Source organism: Physcomitrium patens, chromosome 4 (genome assembly GCF_059467195.1).
Source record: "Physcomitrium patens ecotype Gransden chromosome 4, ASM5946719v1, whole genome shotgun sequence".
Classification (NCBI taxonomy): Eukaryota; Viridiplantae; Streptophyta; class Bryopsida; order Funariales; family Funariaceae; genus Physcomitrium; species Physcomitrium patens.
This window is the reverse complement of record NC_143413.1, coordinates 17,686,193-17,700,723: the sequence shown is the minus strand read 5'-3', so window position 1 is coordinate 17,700,723 and position 14,531 is coordinate 17,686,193. Positions and strand designations below refer to the sequence as shown.

The 14,531-nt window shown below is 37.4% G+C and overlaps 1 protein-coding gene across 2 annotated transcripts; it reads left to right on the top strand.

Annotated features, from left to right (window-relative positions):
• The first annotated feature begins 2,567 nt into the window (after positions 1 to 2,567).
• On the top strand, positions 2,568 to 5,688 carry LOC112280803 (uncharacterized). Of its 2 annotated transcripts, none has more exons than XM_024516650.3 (6): positions 2,568 to 3,536; positions 3,727 to 3,811; positions 3,976 to 4,425; positions 4,527 to 4,641; positions 4,797 to 4,878; positions 4,998 to 5,688. In XM_024516650.3, the coding sequence occupies exons 1-6, from the start codon at positions 3,180 to 3,182 to the stop codon at positions 5,157 to 5,159; spliced, it is 1,251 nt and encodes a 416-aa protein (XP_024372418.1). In that variant the 5' UTR covers positions 2,568 to 3,179; the 3' UTR covers positions 5,160 to 5,688. The 2 variants fall into 2 exon arrangements, with proteins under 2 accessions (XP_024372418.1, XP_024372417.1); XM_024516649.3 differs by having other exon boundaries at positions 3,727 to 3,847.
• The last annotated feature ends 8,843 nt before the right edge of the window (positions 5,689 to 14,531 follow it).

The following is a 14,531-nucleotide window of genomic DNA, read 5'->3' as shown; positions in this document are numbered from 1 at the left end:
GCATAGGTAATGAAAAGATAATAATAATAATAATAATAATAAGAAAAAAAGAAAAAAAGAAAAAAGACTTGAAATGCATACTTTAAGCAAATATACATATACATATATAAACACGTTTGATCATTCTTACATATATATATATATATATATGTGTGTGTGTGTGTGTGTGTGTGCATTTATTGTTTTTTCCATTTGTGTATTTTATTCTGTAAACAACCTTTTTTTCTTATGATATTTTTATTTAATGTAACGGTTGTGCTAACTTCCCAAATTATCTAAATAACACAATTCTATGGCTTTCCTTTTATTTGGACATTTGACAACTTAACTTGTGTGATGAGATAAAAATTCTAAGAAAAATTGATCATTGAATTATTCTTTTCAGTTGATTAATAAAATTTTAATATGCTGGAAATTTCTTGAATCCCTTGATTTTTAATATAAAAAATAAATGTATAAAGTTAGTTATGATTTTATGATAAAAATACCTTATTTTAAAATGTTTCAAATATGATTTTTTTTTCTTTGCTCCTTTCCACATAAGGAAACATCGAGATGGACAAAGAGTATTCACAACTTTGAAGACAAAAGATCATACACAAGTCAATTAAAGAAAATCAATACATGTAGAACCCAGTGTGATATGCTTTTGGATTGTATTCAAAATTGGATAACAACCAGGTTCTAAAAACAAAGCTCATTTCTTACTATTCCATCATTCCTATTAAAATTTTAACAATAACAAATAATTGGAAACACTCTCCCATCTCAGAAGCCATGAACAACCTTGATGGAACTAAACTATACTAGACTCATGTGATAACACCAACATTTGCCCACTAATTTAAAATGGATTAGTTGAATGCTGCCATAGATTTGCTGTTAAACATGATAAATAACCCAACAATTGGCACAGCAATTTTAAGTAACTCTCGGTTAACATTCATAAGCTCCATGATGTTCCCACTCAGATATATTTAAGGGGAAGAGAGTATTCCCAATTTGATTAACTAAACCTCAAATTAATCAAAGAATCTATCCCAAACACCCTCGCACACGTGCACACAGACCATTAATACCTAAAAAGGAGTTCTCCACACCTTTTATTTTTTCATCCATCAAAAAAAAGCATATATATATATATATATATATACACACACATTTATCTAGTATGGGATTGGCTCGATTAGTGAGGATGAATCTCGGAAGCGAGGACAATGTTGATGTTCCTAATTTAATTTGGGTATTAACAACTGGTTATGAAATACCACGTGTCACACACCGATAGGTCCATAACCTTTTGCAGCATGGGTGTGGTAAATTCATATTTCATCCATGATAACAACATTCCACATTCATCCAAGATGGATGTATGAATAGTGTTTCTATCAACAATTGGGAGGTTCTGGGTGGTGGATCCTATTAATTATGTTAAAGAGCACACTTCAGAATTTCAGTGATTGTAGAATTAACTCTTATTTATTCAAAATTATATCATAAAATTTATAGTTGCACTTAAAAAATTATTTGACTTTGAATGATAGGTAGCATGCCCTCGACAAAACACACCTATTATTGCAGCAAACGCAAAAAGCAGAAGTACGTTATGAAAGTAAAAGACCCCTAAAACGAGCTCGAAAAAGTCAAGTTTTCTGTCTCAAGTGAGTTAATGCGACGTGGTATGAACTTTTTTGAGCTACCTTAGTTGAAGCCACCTTTGAATTTTCTGATGTACCATACGGTGAGGATAACTTTTTAAAATAATAAAAGGGGGCTTGTCCTACTTATCGACTGATCAAAACCTAGGTGGGTATCCAATTGCTCCATTATGTACATATTTCAGCATAAGTAAAAGGGGTAAAAAGGAAAACTGGAATCAACCTTTCACTTTATCCTCACCCCACTTGTTCATGTCATTTCCTATCAGCTTCATTGTACAAAAAAGTGAAAGTCGGAAAGAGCGGCACGATGAAAAAGAAGAGCATCTCCTCCCGCAGGCCACAGATAAGATATGTATTGTTAAATAGATATCTACAGTATTGCAACCCAGTTCATGGGATTACTAAATCGGGCAAACACATCTTTAACAGTTTTAAGAAGGCGATGTAAGCCTTACACCGAGGGGAAAGAAAATATCTTTTTGGAAAAGGAAAAGGAAGGGAACATTAGCGTGCAATAAATAAAGGGGAAAAAGAGAGACGGAATGGAAAACACTGGAATTATTAAGAGGAATGGGGGACACATTATGCCAGGATTCGGGCTAGCGGGATGGGGGAACAGCGGGGATAGGGGGGGGTATGTGAGGCTGCGGTTCTGACATACACTAGGATTGCGGGTGGCCGTCGCGAGAGGCATTCTGTTTCGTCGTCGTCGCAGCCTCGCCCACTAATTTTAGCCCCACCAGGCTGGATGATGGAGTCGGGATCTCATGCCGGTGTCGTTACTTTTGCCGTGACAGGGCTCCGCGTCGGGGGATGGTGTCAGAGCCGTTCATGCACTGTCTTTGTTGGCTTTCGGGGGCGGGGGTGATATAAGCAGCGGAAGCTCTCGCCCACCGAGTTTATTTTCCAGTCCCCGACGCGAGCTTGCGACCGAGTGAGGGTAGCGATAGCTGTCGTCTCGGCAACGCGTGGGCCTGCCGCTGGCCAGGACGTCGCCACATTATTCGTTGGCGTTCTGACTGTCGAGGACACCAGTAGTTGGGAGATTCCGTGAGGTGTGAGATCAGTGTTGTTTGGTCGAGTGCCACTCGAGTGCTATTGCTTGATGGTAACAGTTGCGCGCTCGGGATAGTTTGCTGGCGCTGGTTGTGGTGCTGTCTGTGAGCTGCTGCGTCGAGTCGTAGCATTGATTAGAGTGAATGACAGTGCTAGTGTTTGAACCACGCGGCATTGTGTACTTGAATGAGACACGCTGCGTATTCCGTGTTGAGGTTGACCCTATGGTAGAGTTAGGGGGTGCGGGCGGGTGGCGTTCTTGAGCGGCACTGGACTTGTTGAAGAATGCGTTGAGGTCTCTGCGCCTCGTTAGCGCTGGACATTCTATTTCTGTTGGATAGTTCCGGAGCGAACTGAGACTTTTCGAGAAGGATTGTTCTTTCTAGAGTGTTCGTGGTGTTTCTCATCCCAGATTAAGCGTTCACAGGGGAAGTCATTTTGATCTCCAGAGGTTTTGTAGAGATGTCCATGCGCCACAGGGCAACACAGTGCCTGGGGAAGATCTCCGACAAACCGCGAAGCCGTGCATCCAATCCTGCAAGCCCACTATGGCCGGGATATCATGTTCGGTCTCATGAGCATGAAGTAAGTCAACCCAGCAGTCCTGCTCCGTCTGTTGCATCTGAGAGGCTCTCTCGATCCCGAGAGACGGTCAAGGCATGGCTGGAATCCAGCCCAACGTCTGTGCTGGGCGATCACCTTGTAGTCGGGAGTCGCACTTCCTCTTCACATTCTCACGTATCCTCGCCAGGCCGACCGGAGTGCCGAGCCTGCTCATCTCCTTTCGACCGTTCTCGCTCGAACAACATCTTGCCTAGGGTAAGCTGCACATTTCTCTTGTACCGATTTCGACATTTCCCTCAGTGGGAGAGCGTTTTTTTCGAACCTCTCGAATTCGGTCGCCTGTCTGATCCTTCCGTAATAGTTTTGGTGTTGACTTCCGTCTGTTCGGAAAAGATAGACTAGAGAGAGTGATACTGACACTTGCTGTTCAACTCCGCCGTCGCAGGCAAGAGCCATATCTCCTCCCAAGTGTCCGGCGAGTAGAAATCCACAAGAACTGTCAAGAATCGATACTGGACGTTATAGTGGTGGTAGCTTCCTCATGCTCGCTTTCAAGAATTCTCAACGTACTCAGTCTGACCTCCCCCTCATCAGTTTAGGACGTGCGGCGTTTCCTGTATGTATGTTCATCTTTCGGGAATGCGTCACTTGCCGCGTACTGAATCATCACTGGGGTTATGTCAACGTTTTGCAGGACATGGGTCGACAACTCCTCCTACATTTCAGCACTCAGGAGCTTTTAGGGATGATCACCTTCATAGTTTCACTCCGGAAGAATGCAGCTCTCCGGGGAGCGAGTTTAGCTTGACTTCCGAATGGCACAACATGGTGGCTGCTGGGAACGCTGCAGGCATGAGCACACGCAATTCGTCGTCGAACACTTCGGATTTCGAAATTTCGTATGAAGGTTTGAGTGGATCCCGTGTTAACCTGAGTACCGCTACTTCCATGTCTCGCGCCCATCCGCATGGGGCACGGAACACATCTCGAACTCAGTCAATGGAACTCCCACGGCTAGTGCGTTCAAATGAACTCTCTGGAAGTGGCCAGTTGAAAAATGACAAGTACACGGTTAACCACCAATCAGCTCCTCACAGTGCTGACCTGAAGAGGACATATACTCGTCAGTCATCTGTAAATTACGGTAAAAGCCTCTGCTATATCATGCTCTGTTGGTACTGATCCTGTGCGATGATTGTTTGATTGTGTTCATCGGTCTTACGACCTGTGGTTCAAATGTCGCAGATATCAGTGATCTTCATAGAATGTCGAGGGGGGACGCTGCTTCTATGCGAGAAGCGTTTGGGCATGTTCCCAAGCAGAAAGTGCACAGTTCCTCTGATTCGAAGTTCACCAGTCGGTGCGTTTATCTATTTTATGTGCATATACACACATTCTCATGTGTTGATCTGTCCACAATGAGCGTATGATCTTTCACCAGAAGACTGCCGTAACTGGTTCTTTTTGTTTCTGCATGCTTAAGGTATTCCCTCAAGGTCTACTTTTGGTTTGCAGATTTGACAAGGAGGAAAGGGAACTGCAGTCCTTGGAAGAGCAACAACGAGCGAAAACGGCTGCCGCACTGAAGCAAGTCGAGGTGTGTGCACTGCTTCCTTTTCTTCAGTTTGAGTTTGCGCATTCGCTCTCCTTGTCATTTCGTGTAGAAGTATGTGGCTATGCTAGTTTTTATTAAGTTGTTCTTCTCTTCCATTACAGTTGAAGTTGGAGCTCGAGCGTGCCCGCCTGATTGAGAAAATGAATAACGAATTGGCAATGGCACGTCGGAAGGTGGAGGAGAAGAAGGCCAGATCAGCCATTGATACCAAGATCATGAGACGTCCCGCGAAAAGTCCTCGCGGCTGCCTTTTCCTCGGCTGAAGTTCATCGTTCTACCTCAACCATGAGACTCCGAAATCCTCCTCAACATTACTGGCACCGAGTTCCACTTCTACAGTTTTGGTTTTTCTAGCAGACAATTAACATGTGTCGATGACGTGATATTTTCACGAGTGTACAATGTGCAAGGTTCATCTAAGCGCACCCGGAGGCGATCAGTGTCTTCAGAGGTGTCAGAAACATATCATTCAAGATTCTGGACAGCATCCACAGGAATTTGTATAGTAAAGCCGATGACACCTGTTTCAGAAAGTTTTGATGCATAGCCTTACATCATCATTGTAGGCGAATTAGTCGCGGTCCCATTTCAGAGGTCAACAGTGGATCAAATTGATCCCACATATTCTTCAAGGTTTTTGTTAGTCTGCCTTTGTTGGAGTCCGAGAAGCAAGTGGATTCGAGTAATCGACGTTCTGCAATCATCATTCTTGGCGATCGATAACTGTTCGCTTCAAATTTGTACTTTGAATTCTGCAACTAATAATACGCGCAAGAGATTTTGCAAATAAAATCACTTGGAATTGTATCTTGGATTTACCACGATGCTTCATTTTCTTTCCTGAAAATCGACTTTTACATGCGTTCTAATCCGGAATAATTGGAAGTTCTTCGCCTTCTCTCCACATGTATGCATCATCCTCAGCACTTTTTCTCCGCAGGATTCGACGAAATGGACACTAAATTCCATATTTTGAGATATTACCGAACCTACAACTTCAGAGCTGTTTTCATTCCAAATGTGCAAACATAACTTGGAGATAAGTGATGGTACGCTTTTCAGAATCGCTCCACTCAGAAGGCCCCGTCACAAGTGTGGAAAGCAGTGAAATTATTAGCTTTTCAACGTATAAACACAACTCACACTATCCTACACAATACAACAGCAATCCATCCTCGATTCCTACTGGATTTGACGACCCCTAAAGTGAAGTCGCAACCATTCTCAAATGGGTCCTCACGGTGACATCGCCACCATCTGCAAAGACTCACGATGCTATTTTTCATTCTCGCACATGTCATATTAGTCATGAAATCTCGTGCTTCACAAGAAAAAAAACACACAAAGCAATAAGGAGCTTCACATGCTCACTGCCGAGTCACCCATGAACTTAGTAGTGATACCCAGTGAAAAACATGCTCTGAAACCCCCCACCATTGAAACCATCCCCATGCAACGGAGGAGGGAATGACGCAAAAACAGGCAAGTGACGTCTGGAAGGAGGAACGGCTACCTCAACCCAACCCGAAGAGCCAACCCGGTAGAGAGATCTCACACACACACACACCACTGTCTGCATTCTCACTCCCTGTGAAACATCCTAAAGTTAACCCCCCCTCCCGAAAAGTCTCATTGTAAGGATTATCACTGGCAACGGAGGGATGCTCCTCGACGAACCAGAAATAGCACGTCAACCCCCCCTTGATTCGGCATGAAACAACGTTGGACGTAAGCCAAATTTGAATTTGAACTCGAATCATTCACATCGACCCGATGATCACGAGGCGCTGCCTTGGTTTCACCGTGGAAGTGTTGGTGAGCGACCCAGTGAAGGAAGAGGAGGAGGACTGCATGGGAGGGATCTATGGGGGCGGGGGGGTCAAGTGGGTTCAAGCCCACTGCAATGCAAGTTTGGCTCTTGGCCACACTTTTTCCTTCGCAGAAAAGGGGAGTTCGGGGATATATGGGAATGAATACCCTTCCGGGCTCAGATGGGCAACTTGTCCTTTGCTTGCAGAATTGATTTGATTGATTACCGTTGGGATGACATGAAATTGCAGTACGATGCTGCAGGGTTTGAAATATTGATACCGGGCTTTTATATCATGTCCGTTCATACGTATACACACACAAAGTGTTGCAAAAGCATGGTTGGATTGTGGGTTTGGCCCACTAACTTTGAGCTCCTCCTCCTTCATGGTCCTTCCACCTGTTCACATTTGATCCCTGCATGTCCTATGCGTCAAAAAACAGGGTTTCTTGGTGTTTTGTTTCAACTTTTGGTTGATTCGAGGCAATTGTTTATTATTATTATTTCTTTTTTTGTTGTTGTTGTTTTTTGGTTGATGCATGACCCTACTTTGCTAAAATATGTAACAATTAATAAATAAAAAGGATATATATATATATATATATATATACCTAATCTAACTTAATAAAACTTGAGATTGGAATCTTACAAAATGAATAATTTTACTTTTAGTTCAAATCTTTGTTATGGCTTTTTAACTTTTAAAACAAAATTTGAACAACAATGATTAGCTCTTTCATATTTTTTCAAAGTATCAATCTTTTAAAAGGATTTTTAAAAATTATAATAAATAATTTGTAATATACATAGTAAATGTAATAAATGGCCTTTATAGCCACATTGATTGAAGTTGCTTTTGATAATAAATAAAAAATGAAAAATAAATAGAGAAGAGCAAGAAGAAGAAGAAGAAGAAGAAGAAGAAAGAATGGAAAAAAGAAAATTTATACATGATTTAAAAAATATATTTTTGAAAACTCACAGTTTTATTTGTAAGCATGCATTATCAAATTGAAGTAAATACTTGAATTTTTAAATTTTTTGTTAAAATATCTTCAGTAAGGTATATATTTTTTGAATTGTATAATACTGTATTTTAAACATGGTTTTTTTAGATCTTATAAATCTTGTTTATAAAGTGGTGGTGGGGAGTTATTTTTTGAATAGGAAATCATTACTGACAATTGTAAATTAAATTTAAACAGATATGTTTTTAAAATTATATATCTGGTTAGAAACATGTATATGTGTATATATATATATATATATATATATATGTGTGTGTGTGTATATATTCTATTCTTTTGTATACATATACGTGTATATATTCTATTCTGATATATATATAAGTAAAAGCAGAACATTAAACTTTTCTTTCTAAATTTTATTGAAAAATTTATAAGGTACTCTAAAAATTGTATGATGTTTTGGAGACTTGAGGTTACATGATCATTCTTTTGACATCCTTGCAGAACCCATTTACTCTTTTATTCAGTTGACTGGTTAGAGCTTGGATTGAATACCTTCTAAACAACGAAATAACTGCCATTTATCTGCAGTGTTCTGAATCCTCAGTCATTTTTCTTCAAGACCTGCAGAACACTTTTATTTATCCTCTGACTTATGGATAATCTCTCTCTCGCTCTCGCTATATATATATATATATATATTTATATCTATATAAATAAATGCGGATATAGGAATCTCTTTCCTGAATACTGTAATCCCATCTACGCTGGATTTGGGAATCGTGAGACTGATAAAATCAGTTATCTCAAAGTTGTATTCCCAAAAGCTAATTTTTTATTATTAATATTATTTTATTAGATTTACTTAATGACACTTATGTCTCAAATCTGACTGCTGATTCTGTGAAATCATAACTCTCCACTCGTTGTGTAATTGTTCACATTTACACAATCTGCGTATGGATTCAAATCAAGACAAAATATTTTATGAATCTACTGTGCGAATGGTTTTGGATCTAAGAGGTGGAGAGTATTGAATTTTACAACAGATCGACTAAATCAAGATACACCTAGTATCATAAATTACATGTCAGTTGCTTCTCCAAGTATATGTATTAATCACCAAACTAGCAAGCAATATTGGCCATGAATTGTCTTTAGCGTATAGATAAAAGCTTTGGAAATAATCGATCACCTCTGGATAGTGTTTCTGAAGTACAACTGACAAAGCAAGATTTTTAGTTGAATCAGTTTTTTGTACCCAACTGTCAGTTACTTGAAGTCAAACATAGCACAAGTGGAGAGGTTTTTTTTATTGAACAAGCACAGATACATGAATAGATGCAGAGAAAATCCATGTCATAATTCCACACGAAGGTTTCAATGCAAGAACTGTATACTACGTGTTCACTCTTAAAGCACCGAGTCAATTCTGCACATAACATGGCACCAGGAAGTTTGCCTTCTACGTGCATATCTTAAGACAGTACCTTTTTTCAATATAACTGGAGACCAACTTTCACCTGAAAAGTTTCCATTCTCGTTTGCCAGCTCTATTTGAAGATTTTCTTCTAGATTTGGCATAATGCTCTGAGCAACCAAGACTGTTTTCACAAAAACTTACAGAAGATATCAATTTCCTACATTGAGGTCAGTATTTCGCGCTTCTACAATACAGAGATGCTTCAGCAAGAAACCTTTTTGCCGCTTAAGTACGTTGCGCCCATAAGCTCCACAAATCAAAGATGATTTTTTTCCTCCCGGAATCATCGACACGATCACACGAGCTCGTTGTTGGAAGCAAAAATAAGAAAAGTTGGACTATTCTGTATCAGCTATATATATATGTGTGTGTGTGGAGGCGCAGAAGATGTCCCTGTTGTTCACTTCCATAGGCTTGGTGTTCGCTTCCTTCCGCAGCTCATAGAGACGAGGATCGAACACGGTGGTGGTGTTCAGGGGGAGGATCGAATGCCACAAATTAATCAAATTAAACCTGGCTTGTGAAAAAACATAATTGCAGTTGACCTTCACTTACAGCTATTGACTTTTGAGATTATCTGTTCGTTCCAGATCACCACCTGAGGATGTCTTGAGAAAGTGAAGAATTAATTGGAATTATATCCCCAAGTTAGTTGGATTATACTTGAAATAAGCTGCTTTTGAGGTTCTTTTCATCTGAAGATGAACCAAAAGGCTATTTAATCGGCGATATCACAGCACCTGTAAAGTGTTTACCGTCAATGTGGCGGACGTTCTGGGAAGTACACAACACATCTGAGCTGGAAATAGGCACCGCGGCAGCAACTGTAACCATTGTATTCAGGTGAAGAATAGTCCTGCCGCTTGGTAAATAATTGGAAAAGCCAGCATTATTGACCACTAATAGATGTGCAGATGTCCAGATTAGACCATAGAAAACAACCTGTCCCCAAGGATGCAAGCTCGTGCCATGGTCTGTTCTTGAGGACTTCCTTCAATGCCTGAATCAGGCGCCGCAACAACGAGATCTTCTAAGACATTTATAGAAAAACACGCAGCTATTTCAATCCTCTCCGTCTGTGTCCTCAAAACAACTATAAGTCCTAAGCTGAAGTGAAAACAACAGTTTTCTAAGATAGCCCGCACGATTTCTCAATCACAGAGACACAATCAAAATCGTTCACGAGAAAAAAGGTCATCAACTCATTCCCTTGCTCACCCGCAACTTCCCCAAGCCTAAAGCGTAAACTCAACACATTCTTGTAATCTATTTCAAAACACGTATCACCAAGCCATGGTTCACCCCGACGCGGAGTATCAAAGCTCCTCCATAGCACCGAACACCAACATCAAACTACCATAAACATCATCCCTCAAACATTGAACAAACTTGCCAAAGCTACGCGACCCAGTTGGCAAAATTCATGCTCAAGACAAGGCAGAACAGGGCGAAAGGTGCAACGTAGGTCCTGGAAGCACGCTACTCGCAGCAAATAGTAATAGCACCAGTGCTCAGCTCCGCCCGGATCTCAATCCCATTGAACCTTTTCCACGCATTAGCACACAAAAATTGCGCCAAACCCACAACCCTGCCAAAGTTCCGCAACCTCAGTCGCACTTAATCATCATATTTTGCCCCACCTTCTCATCTTTTTCTTTCAAAGTATTCCACCTCTGCCCCTGCGCGGATCACGACAACGAAACGCCATGGTGCCAAGCATCTACCAAAAACCTGCAGAGACGCTTCCACAGGAGCAGACTCTTCTTCACAACACAGAAATGGGGGAGGCATGGAGCTCGAATCAAGCAGCAGATCCCCCTTCTCATGAGCATCCACCTGTTGTAACTGTCCAATTGTCACGCTCATGGGTAAAACGGCGACATGGATCTGGCATGCTGGACCATTCTGGCAAGGCCCCAGCTATGGAGAGGAGAGCCTCGTGGTGAATGGCCACGAGCATGAACACGAGCTTTCAGTCGTAGCAATCACAAAACCCTAAAACCTCGGCAATGGATTAGTGACAACGTTCCTCGCCAGACATGCAGGACTAATCGTATTGTGATGCTGCTTTGAGACTTGACCTTGTGTAGGCGTTGTCTAATTTTGTTTTTATTTTATTTTTGTTTTTTGACACGAAGACTAAGTATACTCAATGCATTGATAGAGTAGATCATGATACAAAAGAAATGACATCTTTGTTTCATAATATTTGGGAGGCGAAGAAAGCATTTTATTTTTGCCATGATTTTGAATTTTGGTAAAACTTTGTGTTCAGACATAGGTTGTAAAGTAGTTATGAAGGCTATTTCAATGTAGAGTTATGACTTCTTTGTAGATACAATGTGAGTAAAAGAGCCAAAATTTCAGATCCCACTACAGAAATTTGTTCAACACTTTATAAAGAATAGAAGGAGAATTAAAGTGAAGATGAAATCTCATTTGTGACTATATTTTTTCCATCTTCCAAATTTTTGATCCTGTTCTTCAAATATGATTAAGAATTAGAATAAGAAACCATGTACAAACTTGGAGCCATTGCCTTGAATTTAATATATATTATTATATATCTAAGAAATTCATTAATATTAGCATTTTTTAATTATACACTAATATGTAAAATTAATATGTACCATATTATTTGCAAAGTGCTTCTTAGATATGAATGCCCAATTTATAGTCTATATCATATTAATTAAAAATTTACATTAATGATAGGATATTTAGAATAGTGTGAAATATACTATTCAAATTTATACTTAAATAGTATATAAACCTCACGTTATCTACAAAATCATACTTCTCTCAATTCAAATAATTTGGCTAGCGAGATCATTTGCTCTACAAGCTTGCTTATTGTGTCAAATAACTTTGTGTTTTTTCTAACAAAAAAATAAAAATAAAATCATTAGAAATTAAACAAATAAAATTTGTGTTAGTATTATAAATCACATATTAATGGGCATAGATTGCCAATTAAAAAAAAAATTATAAACTTTTAAGAAAATCACATATCTCTATAGAAATTCAAACACCGTCTTTATTCTAAAATTTTTAATGCTTATTTATTGGTCTTACTTGCTTATATAATTTCCATTATATTAGATTGCACAAGATGCTTACTAGATTCAAATAAAATTTTATAGTTTTAAAACTTTAGAATTATTCTACATGAGTAAGTAGTACAAGGATTTGCAAACTTGACAAATAAAGACTAGAATGCCATTGATAACATCTCGTGTCTTAGAAAACAATCAACAAAATAAAATAAAATAATAATTATAATAAAATACTATAACATACCTTAACTTACTATTAGTGGGATTACAAAGATTTATTATTGTATAGAGCTTAGCACTTGCAACAACATTGGCATTTGTTTCTACAATGCTAACTTGAACTAATTACATCTCACATAACCAAATATCTATATACTTGAAGAAATAAATTAGACATAGTATAATGAACTAAAAAATATTAGTTTATGATCAGTTTTTTTATGATTTCTATACATTATCAACATTCAAAGGAAAAAATGGTTTAAATTTATTAAAAATCACTATACACTAATACTAGAATCAATTAGATACATCATAGTAAAACAAAATACTACACACTTAAATTAAGAGAACTCTAATCTTTAAAAAAGTTATAACAATCTTCTCAATATTATCAACTTTTTTTTTGTTTAAGTATAAATTACTACTTGCACTAATCTCTTCTTGTTCTATCTATGACTACAAATAGTATGAAGGAAAAAAAAATTAAGATTCTTATAATCATGAAGCAAATGTAATTAGTTCAATGATATATTGTATTCTTACCAATTAATTACATCATTGCATTTTTGCCATAATTATTATAAATTCTTAAGATCATGTAATTAGTATCTTATCTAATCAACTTGAAATATTATTAACTTGTCATCTTGATTATAAAGAGGTTTATACTATCTTGAACCATAATGGTCATGCTAATCAATCAATAAGCAAGATTAAAGAACAATGTTTCTTACAAGGATTTTTGGAAGTAGAGTCTTCAAAAGATTTTTTTTATTCATATGGATCAACAATAAATTTAAATAATTAATTTATTTATGTAAAAAAAAATGGTAAAACTATACTATCAAAGTAAAATTTATACTTGGCCTCAATCAACAATAGTTTTGGTAAGAAATATTTGACATGCTACTTGCCAATTACATAAAATAACAAGTCACATTTGATCATAGCCTTGTATGCTTATATAAAGCCATTATCATCCCTCATTGCATTGACAAACTTCACCATCTTTATTACAAGCTTAAAAAGGAATATCTTGTTGTGGTTCTCACTAGCTTATAATAAATTTGTCCAATTGCTGTCCTTTATGGCTTTGAATTTGTATTGCTTTATCAATTTGATTAAGCATCTTTAATCTTAGAAATCAAAAAGTTTTTGTATGGTTGGATCTTGTTAATTGTATATGCTATAAGCGGCAAATGTTGGCTTCTAAAGTCATAAGGCTCTTATGAATCTTTGAACAATTGTTTGTACTTGCTATAGTTTTTCATGCACATAATTCACCCTTCCAATATATTGATGGTAAAAAAATTGCATTACTAAGTATGAGATTCTTAAAGCCATTGTATCCATACCTCTTTTGTCATGAATTTCTTCTTAGCCAATTAATAAAAATTCTTAAGGATATTATTTTATATCCTTCAAATTGAAAGGAATATTTCTTGATTTGAAAGATCATAAAGGATGTACATATTATCAAGTGTAGACTACTAATCATATAAAAAACTCTTGTCATGCCTATTATCATGGAAATATTTATTTTAGTAATTATCTAAGTAATATGAATTAATAGAAATAAATAAAAATGAATCAATTTCATAATATCTTAAAAAAAAGCTTTTTAGAAACTTTATAGATGTATTTTCATCTTTACACATATCTATAGGTAATTAATAAGTTAAAAATTTAGATAAAAAATTAGCCCTATATTACATATATTAATAGCTTGTAGAATAAATTGACTATATGGTGCACATATAGAAAACTTATCTTGAAAGTTAGACATGTGACTTATAAATTGGACACATGTTAAAGGTCTTATAGAACATTGTCACGTAGTTCTTAGATAGATAATATATATAGAAATGAGAGTGAAGTCTTCTTTGCTCTTGTCAATTTCTTTCTTACTTCTAATTACTTTTGTTTCATAAGTCTTCAGCTTCCTAATTTTTAGCAATAGCCATTCCAAATTCTTATTAAATATATTTATTTTCTCATTTTTATTTTTTCATCCCTCATTGATTTATTTTTTACTTATTTATGCATCTTCTTTAAATTCTTATCCTTGACATATTGACAAGAGTACTAACTCATTA